General features: G+C 46.2%; 1 protein-coding gene across 7 annotated transcripts; it reads left to right on the top strand.

Moving 5' to 3' along the window:
• The first annotated feature begins 6,932 nt into the window (after positions 1-6,932).
• LOC149364961 (uncharacterized) lies at positions 6,933-26,911 on the top strand. Of its 7 annotated transcripts, XM_089574944.1 has the most exons (7): positions 6,933-7,285; positions 16,197-16,290; positions 16,777-16,871; positions 21,050-21,473; positions 24,251-24,310; positions 24,638-24,709; positions 26,124-26,911. In XM_089574944.1, exons 1-7 carry the CDS (start codon positions 7,121-7,123, stop codon positions 26,531-26,533), a joined length of 1,320 nt encoding a protein of 439 aa, XP_089431070.1. In that variant the 5' UTR covers positions 6,933-7,120; the 3' UTR covers positions 26,534-26,911. The 7 variants fall into 7 exon arrangements, with proteins under 7 accessions (XP_089431070.1, XP_089431072.1, XP_089431071.1 ...); XM_089574946.1 differs by lacking the exon at positions 16,197-16,290; XM_089574949.1 differs by lacking the exon at positions 16,777-16,871 and having other exon boundaries at positions 7,193-7,285.
• The last annotated feature ends 528 nt before the right edge of the window (positions 26,912-27,439 follow it).

The raw sequence follows: 27,439 nt of genomic DNA, 5'->3' as shown, positions 1-27,439 counted from the left end.
TTGTGGGGCTGCGTGCGAATACCTGGCGCAGCAAAAAATCCACCAGGATCGGCCAGTTAGATCCGTATGTGGCGTTGCCCTCCGGCAAGCGCGCGAGATCTTCAACATAGCTCGAATGCCCACCAAATCCCCACATCACAGCTGTCATGACGTACAAAAAAAAAAGGCCGCATAACAGCTGCATATCCGCGGGCTTGCTTGCCTTTAACGACCGCTGACACCATCTCCGAAAATGCGGCTGTTTTCTTCAACATCGAGGAACACCAACATTCGAAGCATGACCCTGCCGATGAACTTTCTTTTATGGCATCATCACGCATAGCCGTGGCCCATTTCAAGCCAAGCTTTTCATTCATAGCTTGAGTATGTTGTGTGGGGCATTATCGAACCTAATCAATCTGATCGGAAACACTTCCGCAGTTACGCCAGAGGAGGTGATGAGCAACTACTTTCTTCGTTCACAGCTGAACTACTGCTTTGTAGGGCTCAGGTCCCAGTGAAGAATGTATCGAGCTCTCTGCGCTGTTCGAACCTCCGCGTAATGCCCGTTGCACGAGGCGCTTCTAATGCATCCGAACCACCGCCAGAAATTTATTAAAGCTGCAACAATGGGGCACGCGTCCGCAACCCCCCACTCCCTCTAAGCAGAGCAGACGCGGTGAAAACGCTTGCCATTTGGGGTCACGCGCGTTTAAGAAGTTAAACGCTTTTGGTGTTCTATAGTTCCACGCAAGCGAAAGCAGTTGCTCAAGACAAACTGTTCGGCAGCCCATAACCATAACCGTAAAGCCCACTACACCTGGGGTACTCATTAACAGGCACTTCTAGAGGTGTGCACGCAGGTTACAAATGCGGCGCTTTTCTCTTCCAACCTCACCCCTCGGGCCTCTTAAGTGGGCTCGAATTTTCGCTTTAACGCTTGTGCTAAGAGCCCAATTCTGTGCCCGCATCAAGACCAATAGACCAGAAACGGCCCGTATAACGATCACGTTCTGTTGCCTTGCTAATAGATTATCCTGTAAATTAGTGTGCGAGGGGATGCAGACAAAAAAGGAAGAGAAGAAAAATGGCCGTTTCCCATTTGTCGGCTTTTTAGAGTTAGCTTTTGGGCGGCGTGGTCCGCGTGTATACATAAAAGACTCTGACATCACGACCTGCACCTCAGTTTTAGGTCGACGTTTCCTGTATCCATTTCATGCTCGACAAAATAGAAAGTTTGTGTTCGTTCTGTTCGCTTTCCAGTAAAATGCGTTTCAGGGCTTCGTTTTCTGTTTTTTTTTTTTCACTCAATCGAAGCATGGGGCTAGATAGGGGGTCACAAATATCGCTTTCTCATCGTATATAGACAGTCCGCACGGTCGGAGGAGGGTCAAAGTGCCCGCGAGCTGAAAAAAAAATAGACAGGAAAGCTGTATCAGTAAATGGCGGGGTCACAAAGCGAGTTTCTTTCAATTAAAGGCGAAAAAAAGCAAAGAAATCCAGGTGTGATATATATAATTCTCATGCATGCTATATATCGTCATCAAGGGAGCACTAATAAACAAAATGAAGAGAGAGAAAAAAACGACAAGGAAGTCTCGAAGGAACGCCTCAGCAGAAAGCCATTTTCGGCACCCAGTGTCCCTCGCCGTTATCGCTGGCATCGTTTCGGGTGACCATTTTAGTTAGGCCGTACATACAGCCTCCCCGTGAGTATAATGTATGTACGGCGATATTCCACGACGTTGCCCTCAGCAGCACCCTCCAGGGAACTGTTGTTAGGGCCGCCAACGGCTAATCACTGCGTCGTATATATAGGCGTACGCACCACACAGAGAGCGGTTGGCCGCCCTGGGAGGGATCCGCCTATCTGTGACGCCATCGCCACACTCACGGCGCTGCACACGAGAGAGGATGCTGGGTGAGAGAGACTGCGCACGGAGTCACGCGTGTGCATTCGAGAGCTTCGATGGTCCCGCGCATCTCGCAGCTGCCGTCGCTAATAAATAAAGCAGCGAGGAGGCGGCGCCGGTGGGAGGAAAGCGGTGCGTGCTCATTTCGGCAGCTTATCGGGTGCAACGTAAGTGCAAGGAGGCCCCGATCGAGGCTGTTGCAGGCTGCGTAGCATAACTATGACGATGGCGGCTGTGGTGGTGTGGATTTCATTGTGATGTGGTCATACGGTAGGCAGGGCTTAAAGTCATGAGGGCATCGGTGGGGATCAGACCCCTTACCAGTACATACAAGGGATCTGAGACTCTCCCTCCTAGAATGTAGCGACTGCATGAATCCAAAGCGGCAACCATTTCTTAATCTTCTTGTCTGTACAGCGCTCACAATGTTGTCATACTTTACTGAGAGTCTTTTCAGAGTATTTTCAGGCGTAGAATATTTTTCTGCAGCAGCTACATTGAGCGTTATTACTTTTGAAGAAGCGTTTGCAAACAACGGATAACCGCAGTGCTTCAAAAAAAGAAACAATGATTGATCAGTAAACAAAAAGAGCCAGAGCTTAGGGTACCTCAAAAAACGGATTACACGCTGTACATTATCTAATTTAGCATTTGCATAACATCCACTCTTATCCAGCAATTCTGGAAAAAAAAAAACATTTTTCAACAGGAAAGAGTTTATGAATGCAATTTATTCCTATGTTGTGAAGTATTACTGTACAAACAATAGATCGCATATCTCCCGTCGACAGGCTTGCATTTTTTGCTATTAACGTCTTTGCTATCGTCAAAATCGTTCCCCATTAATTGCTTGATGCGAGCGATGGAAAAACTTTAAACATTTTGCTACGCATCGCAAGAATGAACGATTAGCTTCATTGTTTCCATAATTGTACCTTAGAATATTCCAATATTCAAAAATTTTGTCCGAGAATGCTGGACATGTTGATATCCGCGCACGATGCAAGGTGGCCGTTGCACGCACGGTTTCTTGTCATGGCCTTGGCCTTCGACATCCCGCAGCAATCAGGCGTACGGTGCGATCTACCATATGGATGCCTTCAAACTCGACTGGCTCCGAAACGTGACCAAGAGTGCACGCTCGAGCCATTAGGAGGACCCCCATCGAAGATCATAGAGGACGTAATGTCTGTATCGACGGAAGAGGAGGGACGTGCATTGTATGCGAATGGCACAGGCATGCAGCATAATGATCCCTTTATATTAGGCTTCCGGTACTGCTATGCACAGGGGTATCCGTATGGATGTTACCGCATACGTGGGTCAAGAAGGTAAGACGCAAGGCACTAAGATGCATAATGCATTCCTATGGTATGGAGGAAACCGCGGTTTATGTTGGCAGGAATTTAAAGGTGTGTGTGTGTGTGTGTGTGTGTGTGTGTGTGTGTGTGTGTGTGTGTGTGTGTGTGTGTGTGTGTGTGTGTGTGTGTGTGTGTGTGTGCGCGCGCGCGCGTGTGCGTGTGTGCGCGCGTGTGTGTGTGTGTGTGTGTGTGTGTGTGTGTGTGTGTGTGTGTTAGAGGGAGAAAAAAAATTAGTTTTGTTTTTCGCTGAGTCATTGTTGCCAATTGCAATGCTTTCTGACGCAAACGCATCAACATACCACATTCATGCGTGTTAAGTTCTACCTCTGAAAATTTTGAGAAGGTGAGTCTTGTACAGCTTATTCTAGAAGTGCAGCTTAGTGTCAAGTTTTGTTTTAGTGACTATTTTGAGTGCACACAATGTCACTGCCTACTCGTTGAAGAAGGCAATTACAATAAAATTCCCTGAAATTTCGGCACACAATACCTGAAAATATAGCCCTGAAAATACAGGGTGCGAAGAAACAGGGGATACGACGCGTGTCCTGACCTGCAAGTATTCATTTTTTTTTAATTCACAAAGGTAAGGATGTCCCGTGGTACTTTAGAAAAAAAAAAACGAAAATAAAAATGAGAAAACGTACAATCCGTTTTGGCCACGTTTTCGGCAAAACGCACAAGCCAAAGGGTAACGGTGGTAGGGATGTTGGAATAATCGAAATTTTCGAATAGTTAGTCGAATATCCTGGTATTCGATTCGGTGAACGAACTAACAGTGCATTTTCAAACTTATTCGAAAGGAATCGAATCCGTTCTCAAGTTCCGAATCGTTTTCGAATAATTGGCCCGAAGTTCTAATAAGCCACGCCGTAGTTTCTTTCGGCGACTTATTCAAAGATCGAGCCCACTCCGACACCGCACAGCATGCTGCCGCAGTCGGCCTGTGCCGAAAGGATCCGAGGCTCCAGCGCAGCGACACGGTCCATTCGTGTGGCGTCGTTCATAATGCTCAAACATACGGTCTTCAAGATTGGGCGATGGGACAGGGTTCAGTGAGGTTTAGCAAACCCTGCCGGATGCCCGATCCTGGAAGCTATGGCTCAAACTCTCGCCCCTGTCATAAACTAGGATTTGGCTTTAGTTCGTACGCTGTCGTAATCACTAGCAAAAGCTAATTTCCCCTTGCGTACGTGTGCATCGAGTGAATACAATGACTTCGTGTTGCGTGTCTGGATATTCAGTGTTGCGTCTTTCAACAGCTACTGCTTTATTTACTTCCATGATATATAGGGTCCCTGTACGAACGTTCGCACAAGTAGCGAACAACCGCACAAATATTCAATTCGTATTCGATTCGGTCCTTTCACTATTGAATACGTATTTCGGTTTTAACTCCACTACTCATATTTGATTCGGTTTCGGAAAAGTACTATCCGCGCACTCATATAGAAAAAAAAAAGCAATGAATGTCGGGCTGGCATAATCTTTATTCCATCCATAATCCTCTTCACTTTGCGGTCTCGGCACCTGAGAAGAAAATGAGTTCTGTCAAAGAAGGGAATTTTTCGTGCAGCGGAACTAGAAAGAGAACAGTTTTTCACTGCTGAACTGTGTTTTGTAAATCCAGTATAACATCTCCTGTCTTGTGAACGACAACGGCAGTTGCGAGCAGAGAATGGTTCGTGTTTTCCTTTTCTCTATGCCCTAGGCATACCATACTCCCTAAATTATTTTTCGCTTTCAAGTATAGTTTGCAACTCACCCCACTGTCAGCTTTGCTCTGAACTTTTCTCTTTAGCCCTATGGTCGTTCACAATGGAACTTTTCTCCTGCCGATGCTGCGACGCGTGCTTTCCTGCATTTGTTACTGATGCTGACTGCACTTTGGCCGACAAAGAAGAGGTACCGACCAACACTCCTTCCTCATCAGTCAGTAAAAAACATCACGTTGCTCCTGCTTTCATTGTTTTATATGCGCCATATTTCCTGCATTCTGGTGGTAAAAATCTGGCGATATATGTAGCGAGATTTCAGATGTGAATGGGAGTTTTGTCAGTAAAAACTACCAAATTCGAGTTCTTTTTTTTTTTTTTTTTTTTGGGGGGGGGGTCATTATTTGGCAGCAGAAGATAACTAATTACTATGAACACTCGCTTTAGTACGCTTAGCCGTTGTCTGTGCGGTCCCCCTGTTTGGGCAAGTTCTGATGACGTCACAAGGTCACTTGACCTAGCGGGACCGCCTGGTTATAGGTTTCTCTGGGCCACCGAATTTTAATGCGCTAGCACTAAGCCCCCACTTTGTACGGTCCCTCTGTGACCTTGAGGAGCTAGGCGGCTGCATGCAGCTGGCTAGGTAGCGGGTTGGCCACCTCGCAGCGTCATCACAACCTGCCCACCATGGCAGGTGGCAGCGCGATTAATTATTGGGCGCTCAGGAAGAGAAACCTGGTGGTCGCACAAGGCTCACCTACATTTGCTCTGAGCTCCAGCCACCCTCCGAATGCCAACTCACCGACAGAGAGCGATGGGAGATCGCGGTGTCCAGCTCGTGCCCGGCTGCACAAAAGCAACTGGTGGGACATGGGCTGTAAGAGTCGCTGAGAGCCACAAGCTCCCGGCCACCCTACGCGACATCGAGCCTACCCATCAGTAGGCTAGCTGTAGGTAACCATAAGGCTTAAGAATCAATAAATGTTTCCACTGCCACCATCTGGGAACACCTGCCATCGCAGGGTAGTGGCGCATTGCTTAACAGCTGCACCACTGTGTCAGGAGTGGCATGAGGACTCCCAGGGATCTGTGAATGTGAGGTAGAGAATGACACCAGTGAAACTTTACCCACATTCAGGACCACCGAACAGAATAAGACAAAAAATAAAGCGTTTTAAGTTTTTCTTGTAACCTAAACCGCAAGCTATTCACGAGACGACATTAAAGGTCAAAAATTGGCTTGTTTGATACAGTCATACATTAAAAGGCTGATTTTGTCAACTAAGATTGGTAAAGGCCGATTCACACGACGGACCGTTCGCCCGCGGCCCGCGCGCGCTACGTATTTATGCGTCAGCACTTTGAGAGGAGCGCTGCCGGCAGCGCGCCTCTCAGTGTGCGGCAGCGCTCCTCTCAAAGTGCTGACGCATAAATACGTAGCGCGCGGGCCGCGGGCGAACGGTCCGTCGTGTGAATCGGCCTTAAGCGGAGTAATGCAGGCCGCCACGGACCATGCAAAACGTCGCCTGGATCCCCCTGCACGTCCTCCCGCGTAGTTCATGTCAACGTTCACTAACGTCTGCTTCTTTATTCTTTTTTTTTTTATGCGGCGTAATTCCAGAATGATGCAATTACAAGCTCTCTCTTTGTTTAAGCTGTGCATTATGATCTTAATCGTGCGAGAAATAGGCTCGATGCAAGTGACACTTTGGTAATATGAGGGTGCTACAGTCCTCTGACAGAGTTGAAAGGAAGCTTCGTGAAATGTTTTCTTCGTGGCAAACAAATCGCAGCTGGTGCGTCTAATCCACTTTTTTAAACCGTCCCAGTGTTAGAGAAGCTGGCGCCATCAAGCGTCAAAAGAAATACACGGCCGCTAGGCTTCTAGTTTTCGCATGTAGATGGCGACGTTCGTGCTTTCGTTCGTGGTCACGTGGCTTTTTGGTGTATACGATTACACACGTTGACCATGCGTTGACGATTACCGTAGAAAAGCCGACTGTACAGGGTCGCTTTTGCGTTTTCTTTCTCGTTTGATCGATGTGTGACCCGTTGTGCCTCGTTTGTTTCCCTCAAGTGTACGGTTCCGGCCTGTTGTAGTGTCTAGTGGTTGATATCTTTTGCAGCTGCTTTGTAGTTCTAATGCATAGCAACTATGACGGGGTGTTCTGCACCCAACTGCACCAACCGTACGGAAAACGGTAAAGCATTTTACTCAGTACCGTGTGGAAGATCACCCACAGTAGTCCGCCGCCGACTTCAATGGCTACTGCGCATGGGGCGCGAAAAGCCGACCTCAAGAGGTGCAAGAATATGCGAGGTAACCTTTGCTTGAGTACTTCGGTCAGTGCTTGTGTCAAAACGCATGTTAGATTTCAAGCGAACCACACGAAGTATCTTGTGGAGGGGCAAACCGGAAGCTGCAGCTTATGACAACCGGGATGCGGCAAAACTAATACTACAGAGGCTAGAAGGTTTTCCTAGTGTCGCGACCGGGCGGGCGCAGCTGAAATAACTTGCTATGCTCAAGGCAGATGGCGCTGCCGCCCGCTGGCGTGCGGGCGGGCGCAAGAAGCCCCTAATGGGTAGCAGGGTTGCCAGGTTTGGCTACTTTGCGCCAAATTGGCTACTTTTAGGACTGCTTGGCGACAAAAATTTGAATTTGGCTACTTGGCTACTTTTTGGCTACTTTTGAAATCGAATTTTTGGACCTCTTTTTCTGCCTATGATCCATACATCTTTGCTTGAGTGCGTCAGAATGCCATACGCGAACACCATTATTCTGCGGTGCCAGTCTTTTTGTTCAAATTTTGCCTGTAATCATGTCCTAGACTTAAAATACTTCTCGCTCCTGTGTTCACTGGCTCCTGTGTTCTCCCAAGCGAGATTCCGCCTCCGCTATGCAATGCGGATATGTAGGTTTCCTTAGAATCAGCTATAAGAAATGTCGCATCTTCATTCACTCAATGCACTCAATTCGCTTCAGCTAAATAAGGATGTGAATTGCTACTTAGCTGATATACCTTGTTTCCTCAGTTGGATACTGGTTCAAAGCGCATTGATCGGCCACACATGATGATGCTGAGGATTACAGTCTTGGTTAAAATTTTTCAGGGCAAATACGGTTTCCTTTTAGCCGATTACTGGGGAACGGGGAAGAGCAAAAGGCTTTGATAAGCGATGACGAAGGCTCTTCGTATCGTACAGCGATATCCTGAGAGCCACGAGTTCCCCAGTATACGGCTGAAAAGGAAGCCATGTGACCTGAAAAAATTTGACCAAGGCTATGCTTTCTATGCTTTTAGAACATATTAACTGCATGTTGCGATCAGTCTATTTTTGCAATATAAAGCTGAAAAAAGATCACAGGAGAGAAACGGAAAAAGAAATAGGCGCATCAAATCAAACCCTTGTTTATGGAGCAGTGAAGAAACCCGTGTTTATGGAGCAGCGCAGAAACTTCATGCAAAAAAACATTGCCAGGCATGCCATATCTATATATTGCCACACTGCTGACACTCTGCCGGCACCACCTGGTAGCCGAACCTTGTCTCCCAGCGCGTGGCCGAGCGTCTTCTTTGTCTTGAATGAGCTTGGTGGTTCGGCGAGCCTCGTCATAGAAAACGGCTGTGCTTCACGCTTCCTGCTGCGTTTGTAGGTGACAATATATATATATATATATATATATATATATATATACCATATATAATTAAAATTGCCATGGCTGTGGCTTAGGAACACCAATTATTTCTCCTCTGAAAAGAAGAAAAACTGTTCTGATTACTTTTCCCACACTCTCTTTCCCTTCGTTTCCGTGCTTCTGGCCCATGGTGTTCATGTATTTCCTTTCATTTGATTTGCGATGCTTTTGTAATTCAGAGTTATTTGCATTCACAAATTACCCTGCGTCCTACAAGAATTATATATTTCTTGCGCCCTTTATGCTTCTGGTGACGCTTTTCTGCAATGTTGGCGCTACTTTTGGCTACTTTTGACACTTCGGTACCTGGTTGGCTACTTTTTTGGCTACTTTTCAGCTTTTTGTGGCTACTTTTAAAGTTTAGGACCTGGCAACCCTGATGGGTAGTGCTCGCTGGTTCAGTCGGTTGATCGTGTGTGGGTTGCTATCACTGCTTTGACAAGGCGTTAAAGTGTTAAAGACGGTGCAAACACTGGCATAGGTTCTCTTCTCATTTAGATTCGACACGGACTAGCTGTAACACCGACAGTGTGCCGCGGCAGGAGCAAATGCAAGCGTCACGTCGGGCCTCACCTAGTGCGCCGTAAAGAAGCGTAAAAACGCATTTTGTACATGATACCGAAATGAGAAAAGGAAGCGGCACAAATTGCAGGGTGGAACGTCTTTATTACACAAGGTTATATGACAACAATGTACTAATGCCTTTTTTTGTGCGAAGTGCCCTGTGCGAGGCTACTGACAGCGCCTGATTTTCAGCAACTTTTTCTTTTCTCGCTGCGCGCCGCGCTCTTTGTTTAGCGACTTTACAAGGAAATGCATCCTAGTCAAGGCGTAAAACTTGACCACTTCTGTCGTAATTCGACGTCCATGCTCCGCGCAGCCCACACCTTGAAGCTCACGTCCCTGAAGAAAATGCAGAAAGCTGACCATGCTATCTGCGTGTAGCTCATTGCGGCTGAAAAACACCGTAAATGCGTCCTCAAGCTTAGCTATGAGCTGTTCAATTGGCCTTGATGGATAAACTAAGACTCCATGGTCAAAATTTCGAGTAAGTGAGGCATTGTTGTTTGACTCGGCTTGCAAAGGCGAAGTGCTGAAACAAGTTGCACATTCGGGGCAAGGAAATCTTTTAAGGATTTTTCTTACAACATACCCAGCTACATAAAAAAAATTAGTCTGCTGTCACTTTTTTTGTCTACACAGCCCTGATGATCGCTCAGGCTGCTGTGCTCCTCGAGCAGCTCTGCAGCAGAAGCCAAGTTTCCGCCATCCAGTAAATTATCGACAAGTTCAGTTATTCGTTCATTTTTTTCTTTGGGAACAACAGATGGTTGCAAGAGGGCAGTCACGACTTCTGCAGGTACGTTTGCTCCTTTTGGAGGCTTTGCGAGGCTGTAGAAAGAAAGGTTGTTGATAATTATCAAAAACTGCCCCACAGTTGGATGATCATTGCAACCGAAGCACTGGCGCACAATCCCAAATACTTTCTCCATCCTGTCTTGGCTTAGGTTTGCAGTCAACAAGTACTTGTATTGCAGCGACGTGGTCAGGTATTTTACAAGCGACAGTGTGCTTTGCAGCGTTACACGCAGCCCAAGGGCAGTTCCTGCACTTAAAAAGCCGCCACCATACTGTGCAGCATCCCATTCCTTGAGAAAAACAATGAACTCATTCAAAAACTGTGCACTTCTTGAATCAGCACGAAGGCCTTTTGATGGGATTCTAGATGACATTAAAAAAATTAGTCTTTCCACTAGTTTTACAAACCGTTCTGTCGGTTCGATGTTTCTGACTTTGTCCCTTTGCAAATGGTCCCGGTAAAAGAAAATACCCTTTAGTACCTCCTGACTGAACAGCTGAAATGCAAGGTTTACTCGCATTTTTTTCGAATGCGTTTGGATGCACATGTGATTGCGTGATGTGTGGCATCACCTTCAATGTCACAAATCGCCCGCGCGCACTTGCCAACTGGCTGGGCGAACGGCGCGGCTTGCATAGCGCGCCAAAAGCCGCACGCCTGGCAGCTGCAGCGCCACCTACGCTGTGCATCCAAACCGGTTTCACAGGGGCCCCTTGAAACGGCGGCCGTTCACGACACTAGGAAAACCTTCTAGCCTCTGTACTAATACGTGTTACTATAGTGAACTAGAATGTATTCTAGTGGCGCGAACGGCGACGCCCAGGCACGCCGTTTCGCATTGACGCCGCGAGGTGGCGCCACTGCAACCTTCTCTAGCAAACGCTTCAATGCATTCCGGCTATTATCTGGCATATACCGATGTTTCTGTGCGCTTATTTAGTACGAAACGGCGATTCCTTCCTTATGGAGATTTATTCGGAGCTGCACCTACATTAGAACGCGTTAAATTCGAAATTGAGCTTGCCTTCACGGCTGCACTAGCTGCGGAAGTGCTCACCCCTTGTCATTTACTGGCGTTAGCTACGGCTGATATCGGACGAGTGATCGCACACTACAAAGCATCCTGGCCACGGCAGGTGCTACAGGCAGTGCATTCTGTCCAGCCGTGCAGGACCCGCCTTCTTAGAGGGCAAACTCAAGTATCAGCGAGAAACTGGCGGCGCGCTGTTCCTTAGAGTGGCCGGCTGACAGGCGCACGGGTTTTCGCTTTTCTCGTTAGCCGCGCGCGTCGGTTCAAGTACCAATTTTTTCTCCTTTTTTGGAAATAAAGCCTATTATTGTAGTATGAAATTCGGCATTTTCCGACCAGCAGCCGCGAATTCTTCATTAAGCAGGATACCTGCATATTGTTAGGCAGCTTGGCAATTGCAAAGCTAAAGAGCAGCTTTGAGATGTTACGTTTTTGGATTTCATCCATGGTGCTAGTAGCTTGTTTCAGCACATCAAAAACTTTTGTATTGAATCCAAAGCCTGCCTTGTAGCAACTGGGATACTTGCGAAGAGTTGTTTTAGAGGGTAATGCAAGTAAGTTCTCTTTTCGCATGTGCTCATAGAGCTTTGCACTCCTCATTTTCATCGTGTACTATGCACTCCAAAACCCACTGTGGCGAGTACTTCATCCCTTTCGGACTCTTGCGTGATGACGATTCAAATACGTGGTGTACCGATTCGCGCTGTTTCGGAGGAAGCTTAGCGACTCCGGGAGCAAAATCTTCGTTGGCAATCTTTTTGTTTTTTGCCGCCATCGCGACCAGCCGCTCTTCCATGGAGGTGGTGCGTTTTCTCAGAGGAGCTGTTCTTTCCTTTTCCAGCTTGAGCCGCTATGCAGACGCTCTCTCTCTGGTGCGTGCCGTCTGTGACTTTCTTGCAAGGAGCAACTTTCGAAGGCCCTTGCATTCAGCGCAAGGAGTTCCTGTAAATTCAAATATTTGACCATAATAATCACATGTATATAGACAGGAAATAATATAGCGCAGTTGTACTTTAAAAAAAAAGGCTAAGGAGCCGAACTTACCTTCTTGATATACTTTTCCTCGACATTTTGAGCTGAAAATGCCACGCCCACTCACAATGCTTGCCGCCCGTAGTTTTTCTGTCAAACGCTCCGTTATTTGACTGAAGTCTGTGTCCAGCATGACTTCCTTGCAGACACAAATTCCATCTGTCCCTCGCAGCGCATTGTCCGCTTCTGCCAGCGAATACACGACAGTGTCACTACATAACGCACCTCTAACGAATACTTGTGCGCGCAGTTCATCTCCCGTGGCAGCAAACAAAACAACCTTGTCATGAACAACCTCAATTCTAGGGCTTGTTTCTATGCTTGTTGTCGCAAAGCCAAGACTTGAGGCACCATCCTACATAAATTGGCACCAGTACTCAGGGGAAATTTCTAAACAACGAAGTGCACGAGTCGTGAACGCTTCGGTTCCCGATGAGTCCACAATTTCATTGTCGTCGTTCGCTGCGCTACTGACACAATCCTGGCGCTTCTTATTTTTTGACACGCTTGCTGGAGCTGGTCTTTTCCGCTGAGTCCTTGCTCCCACGGGCTTTACGGAAAGATAGGCCGGGCAACCAGGCAAGAGCGTAGCCACCGCGCCAGGTGCCAGCGATGGCTTACCGCGTGGAATCCGCACTTGGCTGCCGTTGATGACATGAACGTAGGCGCGCAAAATGAAATGCGGCTCAAAGTGGTGCTCGCATACCGCGGCGGTTTCTGTGAGAGGCTTTTCTTGTCTTCGCAAACTCCGCTCCCACTTTTTTCGATGCTCCTCTTCCCTCGGAGCAGCAAACAAGGATGCTTTGGGAGCTCCCGGATAGCCGCTTCGGCATCCTGGAGCAAAACAGTGAGAGTCCGTCTTTCTCTTTGCCATTGCGTACTTCACATGGTGCTTTCGAAGAGATATAAGACGTCTTCGTTGGTGCTACATGAAACAAACGTGAAATTTCAAGGCGACAAGAAGAAAAATGTGCGCAACGTACCGAACGCAAAGCCGCAAAGACTTCGACCGACGCGCGCGCGGTCCTAGAAAAGAGATCTGCAGCGCCACCAGCGGCCGTCAGTGGCGTCCGGCGTGTCAAGAGCGCCCATTTCCCTTCCGTTCGCGCCACTAGAAAGTATTCTAGTTCACTATACGTGTTACTAATCAGTGCATCGTTAAATGGCTTAGTGGTGATCTACTGGTCGCCTTCGTGCTAGCGCTGAAGCTGGCATCGAATAACTAAAGCTGGCCGCACTCGGTCCTCTGCCTCGCGTAAAGCCCCTCTCGCTTCTCCATCCCGTATCTGTTATCTTGTCTTTCTTGCGCTAGATGGCGGTAGGTCCCTTGCCAGCGTGGGGTGCCTCGATGCCTGCCCGCGTAGGGAGTCACCCTTTGAACCACTCGGCTACAGTGAACTAGAAAATATTCTAGTTCACTGTAACTCGGCGCCGCCTAAACCTGTTTTCGCGCGCTCCCTCCGCCATTGTGTTGCCCGCGTCGTCGTTCTGCTGTCGTACGGGCGTCACTGCTGCATGCCTGCGTTTGCGCTTCTTTCATCGCCGTGCAATGCCTGGATGTTGTGTTCCTCTGTGCTCCAACCACGCGAGAAATGGTTGGAGGATGTTCCATTTTCCAAGAGACCCGAAAAGGAGGCTTCTGTGGCTGATCCGAATCAAGCGTGACAAGTGGCAACCGACGAACTCCTCATGTGTCTGTAGTGTAAGTGCCGCATGTTGGTTCAGTGCTGTTTTTGTTAAGATTTACCGCTTTTAAGTTTAGTCAGCTAAGTGTAGTACAACATTTGTATTGGTCTGATTTCACCTCTGCCCTATTCGTCTTGCTCGGCATAAAAAAAAAAAAAGGCACGCTTCAGCGCCGAACCGGCCATTGCCTTGCCTCTTTGCATCCGAAATTTAGCTCGTGAATGCATCCCAAACGTGCTTTCGCCGCTTCTGTTCATCAGAAAATAATTGCCTTTACGAGGCGCCTGTCAGTAAACCGTGGCCGGCATGGATCAAGGCACAGAGCACGAGAACAAGCGAGTACGCATAAGCTGTGGCAATTACTGTGCATCTGTATAGTCTAGGAACCAATACGGATTAATTTACTTCCGATTTTTTTAGTTTTTGATAGGCATGCTGGGTTGGGTAGCTTGTGCTGCCTGTTAGCCCGATGCTTCGTCCAACGATGCTGCGTTAGGTCAGTAAATGAGATTAACAGAATATGTTATGTGCTGACTGAGGTGTTCATTTGAGTAATTCTCATGGGCGTCCTGTTCATTTGAGTAATTCTCATGGGCGTCCGGAGGGGGGGGGCAAGGGGGGGCGGCTGCACCCCCCTGGAAAATCACTCACTCGAACCGTGAGTGATGGCCGCACGCCAGGGGCGGTGGTGCGCTCAGCCAAAAGGGTAAAAGCAGCCCCGCTTCAACGCTTGGTCACATCTGCGAAATGCCGCGTCCGGGCGCGCGTCGTTCCGCCGTTTTCAAACCACGCCACCGCCAGCTCTGCTGAAGGACGACCTGTTGCAGACATGCAGCGGCACCGGCGAGCATGTGCTTCGAGCCGTCTTGAGATGGGTGTCTGTTTCTTTGATCTCTAGAGAGATAGCGACACGGAGGCAGACAGTGCACAGGGCACAGGTCGCTCGCTATAATCATGATACGTTCGTACGCCGGCCACCGATGAATTCTTGAGGGGGGAAGGACAAATCAGCCGTGTCCACCCCCGCTTTGTCGGGCTGCTCAGGGGCAAGCGGGCGACGAGTTGGCGCCGCCGCCGCGCGCTGTCTCCTCCGATCCACGGGAGAGCTCGGTGCGGTAGAAGCGCCGCTTTCAGAACCTTCGGCAAAGGGGATTAGCTGCTTTTGTTCACGGCGACGCAGTCTCCAGAGGCGCCCCCACACCAGCGTTCCTTGCGTCTTCTCCGAAAACCAGCGCCTTTGGTCAACGCAGCCCGATGGCGCCTGCCTGGCTCGCCTGTCACCTCTGGCTGGGCCTCAAATCACAACAGCGCCCATGTACTGTGCGTGTCAGTGCATGGTAAAGAGACCCAGGTGGTCGACATTATCCGAAACTCTGTACTACTCCGTCCCTCATAGCCTGAGTCGTTTTGGGGCTCTGAACCCCATAAAAGCACAAAAACAAATTTTCCGGCCGAATTAGTTGCGGGTGTCCCTTCCCCTCGGAAGTCGCGCGGCGTTCCTTACACCCCAAAAGTGCGCATTCGTGGATATTGTGGCAAGTAAGCCCTTGCACGTGTGCGCGCCTCTGTGTTTGTGCTTCGGTGTTTTTAGTGGCGGGTTGTCAACGAAGGTGAGAACAACCAAGACAGCGGACGAGAAAACGACGAGCGGCGAGCAGTGTGTGTGGGGTTGCTCGACTGTGCGGATGCGCGAGCAAGATGGAGCGAGGTGTATGAAGCTGCGAGCATGCATTTATCTTGTAAATAAGTTTTCGTTGTATATATAGTCATCTTTTGTTTTCAACGTACTCGTTCAACCATTTTTCCAATCAATATATATGATGACTGTGCACTGAGAGCGTGTAATGAAGCACAGAAATGAATTTATCACCCGTGTAACTACGCAATTCGCCCAGAAAAATCCGAGGCGCCTACAGTTGCTGTTCAAGGAAGACTGACTGAGTGACTGTAGTTGCGTGTTTGTGAACATATTGCGCTGTGTGCTGGTCATCAATTCGGGTGAGTCGAGAACCCGTATGCAGTAAGACTGAGCACTTCGAGTATTGATAGTATCTTTTTGCATTTTTATTAATTTTAATTGTTTCTTTGTTGATAAACTCCAATGTATCTCTACAATCCGCGCTTTAATTTGCTGCTTGTAATTTTCTTTCATGTGTGTATTTTACTTATTTTTTATTTATATATAAATAAATAAATTTACTCCGCAAATAGTGCCTTTTCACTACGAATATACCCCCCCCCCCCCCCCCCCCCCCCTCCAGCGCCAACAACCAATGGGCCCCCCCCCTGCAAAAAATTCTGCGGACGCCCTTGGTAATTCTACTGGTATATTTGGAATACTTTGTTTTCTTGCATGCTGTGTTCATGTTTTCATTCTCTAGCAGGAAATGTGGGGCTAATTCCAGTAACAAATTCATCTGCAGGCTCATTTCGAAGCCGAGAGCTTCGAACAAAACCGCGTGGACGGATGGAAGAAGCTCAAGCCCAATGCTGTCCCAACTGTGTTCCCATTCAAAGGTCAGATACCTTCTAACCTTGGTATCTGTTGCCATGTTGTTTATCGCCTCATTGTCTACATTTTAAAACGTTGCATTATGAAGTGGTTGGTGCCGATACATATTAAATTTTCTGCCGTGTCTTCTGTGGACCCTTTTCTAAACTTTGGAGGTCAGCTTCTTGGCACAGCAAAATTCCTTCACCCTGGCCGCCAAACCAGCTTTGGTGTCAGAAAAAAGTGCAATGCTGCAGACATATATAGCATGAACAATGCCGCGTTCTTTTCCTTTACACGATGTTCTGTCGGGATAAGGGGATTAGCACCAGCTTTGCCTAGCCACTCTTCTTGTTGAAAAAGGGTGAAAAACAGCTGCACCTGACGTTTACGATGGGCCACCATGGTGAAGAGTCCTTTGCAATGCAGAAAAGCTTACTTTTGAAGTTTTGCAAAAGGACCACAATTTTAAATATGTAATGTGCTATTTTTCCTTATTTATCTGCTTCCAGAATTTCCTAAAGAGCAAAGGCCACCAAGGGACCGAAGTGTGCACGTGCCTGCGTTATTCAGTGATGACGCTGCCACACGAAGTTCTTCACCAGAAGTGAGAAACGTTCTTCCCTTAAACACGCAAGAATATCCTCCAGCAGATTCATCGTCGTACGGGGTGATAAATGAGACATTGGTGGGTACAGAAAACAGCAATGCTAGTGAGCAATTTACTTCAACCACCACGGATGTACAGCCTCAAGAAACTGCAGTGGTTCGTGCAACCCACCCCTTTGATTCTGAGGCAGCAGAGGTTAAGAAGAAGATATTAGATCTCACAGCAGCCAACAACACCACAAAGAACCTAAGAATCAGTCAAAAATCTACAGAAGCAGAATCACAAGGTGCAGAAAGAGGCAGCTAGTTTCTCACGAAATACAAAGTTTTTAAATGAAGACCAAATACATGCCCTTTCTCGGAACAATGATCATGGCAATTCATGGTCAGTGCGAACAGTAAAACAAGGCCTAAAACTAAATTTGCTTGTGGAACCACTGGGCATGAAACACTCAGAAAGATTGGCTACCCTCTCCCATCAAGCAGAACGTTAGCAAGAAGAATTCAGAGCCTGAAGTTTCTGCCAGGTATCCTACATGAAGTGACTGACGTAATGAGGTCGAAGCAGAGGGAATGGAGGACGCGGAAAAAGACTGCGTTCTATTTTTAGATGAAATGGAGATAGCACCCGGATTTGAACTCGACCGTGGAGAAGACGCGCTTTTGGGAGGAACGACCTTGCCCTCGAAGCCTGAAGGGGCAGCCAACCATGCTTTGGTGTTTATGCTAGGTGGGGTAAACCAGAAATGGAAGCAAGTGATAGCCTATGAATTTACTGGTAGGCACGTGGACGGCTCTGTACTCAAGACTGATGTCCTGGAAATAGTTCAGATATAAGCCAGATTTCTCTAAGAGTACGGGGTAGTCACCTGTGACATGGGTGCAGCAAACCACGCTATGTGGAGAGAATTTGGCTTTTCGAGTCGCCGCCATTCGACAGCTTCGTGCTCAATGCCCCATCCAACCTTAGACGGGAAGGAACTTTTTTTCATCTCTGACCTAGCACATGTCCTTAAGAACCTGGAAGGACAGCCTCTAAGCTCTAAAGTCTTCACACTCAGTGATGATACAGTAAGCAAGAACGGATTGACTTCCTCAAAGGTGAAACTAGAGCATGTACAGGCCATCTTGGATTATGACGCTGCCAGCGAACTTAAGGTAGCACCAAATTTATCAGAAATCTACATTATTGGTGGACACTTCACCAAGATGAAAGAGTCGCTGTCCAGCTCTTCCGTGAAGCCCTGCCAGCTATTCAGTTCCTAATGAAAGAAAGAGCGATTGAGCCAGAGGCCAAAACAACAGCGTGGTTTATAGAACTCGTTTCTAGGTGGTACGCCCTTATGTCATCGCGTCACCCCACCATGGCGCTAATCCACAGAAACATGACTAAATATCATGCCGCCTTGGACACACTGCGTATGGCAACAGACACGATCAGAGAACTCAAAATGGGCACTGGATCTCAGTGGAAGCCATCGCAAGCAGGGGTCCTGATTGCAACAACGGCTGTCCTTCGCCTTCAAGAAGTGCTTGGCAGTGAAGGGTATGAATTCCTTCTGACGAGCAAGCTGTTGCAAGACTGCCTCGAAAACCTGTTTTCTGTGGTGCGGGTCATGAAGCCAGTGCCCACTGCGTACGACTTGAAGTGTGCACTTCGACTCATCAGCGTCAGCCACTTTCTTCTTACTCCCAGGTGGACAAGCTACGAGCCTGACGACCGCAAATACGTTGTGTCGATCTGCGCGCACATGCCAAGAAGGAAGGTACGGAAAACGAAGTCGATGAAATCAATGATTCGGAAATCCTGTTCATTGAAGCACTCACATCAACCGAGTGCCGTATCTTGTTTTACTTTAGCGATTTTATTTTGAAAGGAATTCTAAAACTTGTGCGCATTGCAAGGCTGCTCTCCTTGGCAACCCTGACGATGAGTATGCTTCCCTCACTGCACTCAAGGAATACGTCAGGGACGGACAAAACCTCATATATCCCAGCAGGGATGTAATGAAAACATTGAAAAACTATGAAGAGCATTTTACTGCCGTCAATTCATGGTGTACCGACACATTTTTCACCATGAAGAGGCCACTTCATTTTTTGATCGCCTCTCCTGAAGAGATAAACAAGCCCTCTGTGAAGACTTGCATGGCTCACAAAGAGTGAATAAGAAAAATGTTGACTGCTGCATATGCCAGAGTGAGGTTTCGAATTCATCTTCCCCAAATTCAGAGCCCTCATTCTAGTGGCCACGGAAGCAAAACTTGTGCTGGAGTCAGCCTTGCGTAACCTAGCCGGAATATGAAGTTCTGCGAAAGTTTTGCTTGGAAGCCTGCATTCTTCATCTATGTATATATGCAATCACAACTGTTTTGTCAATTACAGGCATCTATTTAACATAGATGTCTACTTTGAAAAAGTGCAATAATGTTCACGTTTCCATAAACATAAATATTGGTGACTTTATTGTGTGTTTTCATAACCACTGAATAAATTATTTCGTGTTTGCTTTGGTAACAGTTTGTGTTCATCTAGGTATACCCAGACGAACAGGCGAGTGCTTATATTTTATTACCATTGCTGATAATCTTTGTTTCTTCAAAACATGCGAAACCAAGGCGCTGTGTCATTGATCGCGTCTGCTCAGTTTTCTTACCCATCCATTGCACTCACTTCTATTGGGACTTTCATAGCTAAAAATTTTTAAAATAACACCAAACAAGCTTGGACAGAAATCACCCGATGCGTTTCAGCAATTCTAATAAACTTGATAGTTTGAAATTAACTACAAAAGAAGTGAACAGAATTAAATGCTTTCAATTGAGGGAGATGTGATCTAAAGTAAATTTTTAAACTCTCCCCCCCCACACAGTGGATTGTGGCATTTTTCAAGCGTTTTGTTTGCCCAGATATTAAACGCGCATAGGAAGGACAACACCTACGGGTATGCACCAACGGGTATGCCAATACCCATGGTGGTTCTTTGACATAACTGTCATCGAGATTTAACTCATCTTAAAAGCGGCCCAAAACTATTTATTGCATGCTCCTCTGCTTAGTAACGGTTGCCTTCATTGTAATCTATCGCAAACCTCGGCAAATAAAAGTTTTCAGGAATTTTTTTCCTCTACTTCTCTAGGAGGATGGTCGCTTGACGCAAGTAAGCTAGTTGATGACGCAAATTTATGTTGGGGTGGAGTGCTGTTTCGACGCACCAACGGGGTCTGTGCATAAGAGCCGATAGATTCTAGAGAAGCTTCACTGACATAATTGGCGCATATCTTGCATACCCGCTTTCTTTGTTACCATCCACGCCTTGACATTGGCTGCTTGTCCGGTTTTTGAAAGCAGAAGGCTCTCCAACAAAATTTAGTGTTCTATTCTCATGTAAAACAAAAGCGCACTGCAAGACTCTTTATTTTTCTTATTTTAAGCGCCCACGGCAAGCGAGCAACCCTCCCCCCACAGGAAAAAAACCTGCATGCTACAGGCGCGAAAACGGCGGCTGCCATAGCAGACGATGCAGCTGTCCTCGCCTTGAGTGGGGGCGCGCGCATCAAGGCACCCTAGCCAGCGCGCAGAGATTTGTCAACAAGTTGTTGAAATGTTTTGCTGTGGAATGTGGGATCGTGTAAAGTAACTGCTATTTACGGCTAAATTATTTCTGCGTTGACAGCTGTTTACGACAACTTTAAAGCCAAATGTATCTAGCAACGTTTTCAGATCTAGTCTGTGCAATAAAGGGTATTTGCTAATGCAGTTTGCTCCCGGGCTTTGGTGTGGTTCCGAGGACCGCTGGTCCATTTGGTGTTTATGACATTCTGTGTACATTTTCAAAATTAAATCATGTCTTGGCTCCAACGTGCGAGATAATGGCAGGTTGTAGTGTTCCTGGGTGTAAGAACCGTGTGGAAAATGGGAAGGCGTTTTATTCCATTCCGTACGGCAAGTCGGTGCTGCGACGCCGTGTACGGATATGTGAGGTGCTCTTTTTTGTGTGTGTGCTTGTTCTGTTGTAGTGTAGCGTGTTTGACTTGTCCATGCAAAATGAATTCCTCGCTAACGCTTGCAGTTCTCTTGACATGCCACCTTTGCTATAAGTCAGCAACATGACAAACCTTTAAAGTCGTGCCCATAACGTTCAAACTTCATTTCTTTCCTTTTGTTTTTCTGCAGGACCATTTCACAGATGATCAGTTTGAAAGGTATGTGTCAAACGGCAGAAGAAAACTCAAGTGTAATGCTGTTCCCAGCGTATTTACAAGTAAAGAACATAGGAAGGAAAGTGAGGAAAGTGCTGCATCAAGTGAAAGTGTGACATCAAAGCACGAAGAAACGCAAGTTCACTATCTGCCGGATGACAGTGCGCCATCCGCTGTGAGTGTGGAAGGAGAGAGCAACAGTGCACCATCAGACGGTACAACACAGCAAACAAACTGTACAGCTCTGGGTCACATTGTGGCTCCAACGAACTCTTCACCAAGCGAGAGTGTGCCACTACAAAGTGCAACACATTCACCAGTGCAAGCTTTTCCGGTGGCTGCTGTGGAGCGGCCAGCAACTGTTGTCCTTCAGGACATGGGGGCCCCCACACCTACATGTATGTGCAATCAGCATTTCTCTTGTTTTCTACGTTCAAAGTGGGCCAAACGAGTGGCATTGAAACTAAGAGCATTGCTAAAAAAAAATAAATTCACCAGGAAATGTGGCATGCTGACCACATGATCAATGTGCCCTTTTCCTTGTATGCTTCAATTTTTCCTCTATGTAGCACAGTATATACCTTCATGCAAAGGCCCTCCAATATGAAAGAGAACATCCAGTTTGCCCGAAAAGATGCTTTTGGTTATTTCTGTAGTAAAGTTGAAAATTACTTCTAGATATTATGTGACAAGAGGAAAACTAGTTAGACAACAGGAAAAGTGTGCTCGTCATGCCTCATTATGAAGTAATCATTAACTGAATGCTCATACTTTTTCTTTTATATATTTGAGGGACCTTTACCAACCTAGCCCATTTCTCAGCTTTATTGTACACTATGCATGTTGTTTGAATTAAGTCTGACAGTTCAGTGTTTCGGCGTGAAGAGTTGAATTGTTTGATCTGCCGTAACAGTAGAAGTTGATTACTTGAAGACAGTACGGGCCTGACTCATTTTCTCTATACGAAAAGAATCGCATAGCAGGCACGTAGCCAGGTTTTTTTTAATTTCTTCAGTGGTGCGGGGGCAATGTAGTTTCATGCAAGGACGGGGGGGGGGGGGGGGGGTGTAGAGTAGAGAAACAAGAACACTGCCACAGAAATTAGGGTGGTGGAGAGAGAGAGACAAACATGTATTTCAAGGAGGTCATCTCTCTCGGACCCCTTCTGTCGCATAGTGACCGGCTGTTCAGTGTACTATCTGTAACATTGGGGCAGTAGTGCCACTGCCACTGAGCTCCTGGCACATTAGTAGTAACATGAATATCAACTTGTACACTGCTCAGAATTGGGAAAGAAAATGCTACAGAGAGAAAAAGCTTTTCAGGTCTGTATTATCTGGGAGCAGCAGAAAATGACTGCACTGCTGCTTTCCCAGCGTAACCTACTTGTGCCACATGAATGCGTAATTAGAAATGTGCAGAAATTCTAGGTTTGTTAGCCTCCTTTTCTGTGTCTTGTGTGAGCAGGTGTGGATAGGTGAGCAACATTTGGGCTGCCCCAGATAGTGTGGCTATTGGGTGGGAATTCATCGCAGTAGACACTCAGTGGCAATACTGGCCAGGTTGCAGATCAGTGTTTACAATTTGCAGTCAGTAAGGTACACGTGAGGCCTGTGTACAATCATGATATTTATTAGCGTGCCCATGGCAGATAGCCCCGAACCCTACTTGTGGCAATACGGGGTAGCTGCTTTTCTGCATCTTAGTGGAGGGTTCTGCTGCCTTGCCTCCTTCGGGCAAATGGAGTAAAGCACCTCTCTTTCCACTTTGCTTCTGAAAACAGCCACCACATATCACCTCAAGTAGGGTTCCAGGCAATTGGGAACATGCTCCCATGTTCACGCTCATAAATATCAAGACTGTACAGCAGCATTCTTATACTTGGTGCAGGGGTGGTACCAAGATATTTATTTTTCGTGGTGCAATAGGAGTGGGTGTCGGTCAGTAGTCAAATATGCAATAAAAATCTAGCGATGAGAGCTTCAAATACCAGTTTACTGGCTGCACCAGTTTACAGGCTGCACTACCAGGGAATGGCATCCTAGTTAGGGTCTGAAGGAAACACTGGCAAAATTTTTTGCCTGTCTGGAAAAATTTGGAGGACAACAGCCAGCACTCCTCGCCAAGCTTCCATTGACGCCATCAGTGACTAGGCTTACTAAAACTGTGGTGGTCATAAAGTGTGCAGCTATCTCTGCAAGTGTGCATATTGACTTCTCTTGTAATTTGCTTGTCAAGCGATAGGTTCGCATTCACATTATACCCCATTGGTGATATGTAGTTACCTAAAGCACTTTTTTCTTGGAAATACTACCATGCAGAATGCTGCATGTTGACAGAAGCAAATTGCAGAAGGACACATCTACTGAGATGTTAATGTACGTCAAAAGTACCAACTAATTAAAACTAATACTAGTACTAATACATCTCCTTACAGCAGGTAGTGACCGCTGATTCGGATCATGAAGGGAAATAACTAGAAGAATAGGATCGGGGTGGAGCCAGTTGTAAAGCATTTAATGTAAGTAACATAAACCGATCATGTCCCAACCGAAGTCGTTGATTAACTGGCCCCTCTGTTCATGACCGTGTTTAGTAGATTGAAACAAAGTATGCGCAGACATCTTTAATGCAGTCTGTCGTTCCTTGTGCGTTCATGTTTATTAAGCTGCCCATTTCAATTTGTTTTATATGTATTAACAAATACAGTTTGAAACTGTGAAATATAAAAAATTTAAGCAAGAAAGTTACTAAAATTGAAGAAATATTTGAATGAAACATGGAATAAATAAGCAAATAACTGTGCCAACTGGAAGTCTTGCCCCCCACCCCCCACTCAAAAAAAAAGTTACGAAGTCCCAGCTACTGTGTAGAGGCAGTGGTGCCAAAGGGAAGCAGGATGTCTACAGGGTTGTGCTCTTGCGGCTGTGCGGTCAAACAGTGCAGGTTTGGTACGACTGCACTGTGATCCATAAAAGAACTTTTCCAATGTGTTTACAAAGGAACATGTTTCTATATTAGAAAGCACAAAGTTAAGCTATGGGCACAGCACAATGTGTGCATTTCCATAAGCAGTAACACTCAAGTATTTTTCGGTTCTGAATTTTGTACTTAAATGCTTACCTCAAAGTGTTAATGTTCCTATGGTTCTAAGGCCTTTTTTTTTTTTTTTCAGATGCAGTCACTTATGTAATTCCTAACCATGGAGCGTATGCACTGGCATCACACGTGGCTGGTAAGTAAACTGCTTCAGTATACAAGTTGCGCTGGAATACTGTTTAACATTTAGAATAAAGTTTAATGTGCGTTGTGTGATTTTGCAGCTACAGGACTTTTAAATGTGCCCACAACATTGCATTCCAATTTACCTACCAAGCAATGCCCTGAAAAGAATCTCTTGATATTGCGGGTTATATTCGCACATAAACCTACCATTTGCTTTGTCTTTATTGAAGCCACTTTCTGAACCTTTATGCATAAGCTTTCATGCAAAGTCTCTGTTTGAAGTCTTCTTTTATCATATAATGTATCTATATGGCACTGTTTTGTTTTTGTTTTTCAGTGCCAGCTTCATATGTGTCACCTCCTCAGGAACCTCACAAGCCACCCTCTGGTCCATCACAGTCAACTGAGGGCAAGTTTTTTTATGCAAGGCTATGTCTGGGGCTTTCCATTTTTGGTTTTTATAAACTTCAAAATTGTGGGTTCAGAAATCGGTTGCTATCTTTGGGACCTGAAATCAAGCAGAAAGCATGTTTTTCTTGAACCTGTTACATTTTTTTTTAGGTGTGTGGGCAGAGGTTTATAATGAAGTGAATAAATCATGTGCTGATTTTTTGGCAGTGCTGTGAGCTGTAAAGAAAGATAGATTGTGCCAAGGTGACTAACAAGTCATATCCTCATCGTCAGTTATTTGCCAGAAATGGCCTTCTGAGGGACTTTACATGAGGAGGTATTCAGACAGTCGGTCTAAAGATATTCCATTCCTTTTACAGCACACCTGCATTTAGAAACCACAATAACTTAAGCTCAGTGAAGGCACTGTCTGCTACATTATGCACATACTGGTAGCTTGCTTTTGAAAACTTGTGTTCTACTTCAAACGTGAACCTTGCATGGGGTGCCAAGGGCAAAGGCTGGTTGAAATATGAGACAAGCTTTTAAAGTGTTCGAACCTTTCTCGGATATGATAAGGGTTTCTGCTAGTTTTTGTATTGTGCCACAGTTTTGCTCTTTGCATTCACAGTGGTTTTAAAGAGGTAGTTTGCAGGTAAAAATTGGGTTTCACTTAATTAATAAGGAAAGAAAAGAAAGAAGGAAAATCAATTACCTAGAAACAAAAAGCGTTAATCACATTGTAAATTTGAAATTCCACTCGTAACTTCCTCGATGAAACCTCACTGCTGAAGTTCACAATGCAGGCAAGGCTTGTATCTTTTAACATGTTATTAGGAGCAAATGTGGCAACTCGAAGAAACATGCACGATTTCTGACATTTTCACACAAGCTTGTTGCTTAGTGCCCTGAAGTGAGCAGTGCCAACTACCACTGGTCCAGCACCAATAAAAATTTATGGCTGAATATCTTGCGGGGGAATACAAGTGTGTCCCAAGAAATGAACCAGAACATTTTTTATTGAGCAATGTGGAACTAGGCCTGTTCAAGTTACGTTGGTTATGAAGCCAAACCAGTGTAAATAAAAAGACCTTGTATGTGTATGTTTTTGTGTATAATGTGCGAAATGGAATAGAAAGCTAGAAAAACAGGTGCAGGATATTCGGCCTCCACCAAACACATGAAGTCATCTGGCAACCTGCATGGCAGGAAAAAAAACCTGCCCATGCTTAGTATACTGCCTCTGTATTCACTGTTTTTGCTTGCTATCAATCACTGTTGCAGTGGAGAAAAATTGCTTGGCATATGAAGTCATAAGATACCTAAAAGCAAGATCGTTCAGAGGCTGTGGCAGTGCACTTGTCACTTCTTGCACGCCACTGTTGTTTCAGGTCTTCTGGATGTGTAACTCTGAGTGTGTATCATTCTTGCAGCTTTGCTTTCGTCGCTTAGAAAGCCTCCCAAGACCAAAAGGGAGAAGGAATTGGAACGGAGGCTAGATGTGGAGCGCAAGAAAAGGCGGCGGGCCGAGATGGAGAGAGACCAGCTTCGACGTTCCCTGAAGCGGTTACTAGCCGACGACCAAGTGAGGGCGCTGGAAAAAGGAACAATGAGGGGAAGTTCGTGGTCCAGGGAAACCATACAGAAGGCCCTGCAGCTCAAAGTCATGTGTGGTGGCCGGGTGTACGATTACGTCAAGTCTTATGTGGTGCCTCTCCCAGCTCAACGGACATTGCAGAAACTTGTTGAAGAAATGCAGGCAGCTGAGTGTGATCTTGTGGAAGAGGTGCAGGAAGCTGAATGCGACCTTGTGGAAGAGGTGCAGGAAGCTGAAAGTGACTGAGAACATCTTTCCATTTCTCATATGTACACTAGAGAATATCTCAATAGACTTGTGCCATCCTGCGTCATCGTCACCTCAAAGCGTGGAACCAGCCTTTCTAATCAAGCTTGTCATGCAGCACATCAGCTATTTTCATAGCGTCATTTTTCATATCTGAAATTTTACCAGGGTCATGGAGACGCAAAGTGCAAAACATTATAATACTGCAATTTAACTGGAGTTGTTTATTGCAAAGAATAGCAGTAATTGTGTTCTTAGGCTTCCCATTTCAATAAATGCGTCTCTCATAGCCTTAGTTGCTTTGGGACGTTAAACCCCATAAACCAAACCAAACCATTTCAATAATAGACTGGTGGATTAAAGAGACGTTGTGTTTGACACTTTGTGTACTGTTGGCCATATAATGTTAAGGGGAAATGCGAGGGGAACATTTCTTTTCCATTTTTGTTGCTGATTTCAGATCTGAAATCCTGCTTCCCTTTATAAAAAGAAATCAAATTGAAATCCGGACGAGCGGTTAGTAAAAAATGCTTCCAAATGAGTCCCGGTCGCTGGAGAGTCTGCTATTTTTGAACGTGTACATCTCGGGGCTTCGCAGCACGCCGTTGCGATCGCTTTTGGAGGTAGGTCTAGCCCCAGTCTCGCTGATAAACGGCTGTCAAGTCCTGTAAGAAAAAAATGAACACACTTTTACGACTCGAGCGTCTCCATTAGGCCTTTCGAATCACGTGGAACCGTTTCAAAACCGAAGCCACTATATCGCCGCGACGCGTTGTTAACATGTGGTGGCCACTCCCAAGAATCGCAATCTTTGTGATCGGAGGTACCATACTGTCATAAGTCGGGTAGCAGCATCTCACCGCTGCCACCAGGTGTCATATATCGGGTAGCGTGACCAGTTGTTGC

This window comes from Amblyomma mixtum, chromosome 2 (genome assembly GCF_055824585.1).
Source record: "Amblyomma mixtum isolate Tamu chromosome 2, ASM5582458v1, whole genome shotgun sequence".
In the NCBI taxonomy this organism is placed as follows: domain Eukaryota; kingdom Metazoa; phylum Arthropoda; class Arachnida; order Ixodida; family Ixodidae; genus Amblyomma; species Amblyomma mixtum.
Note: the sequence above shows the minus strand (reverse complement) of the source record. Positions and strands in the feature narration are given on the sequence as shown.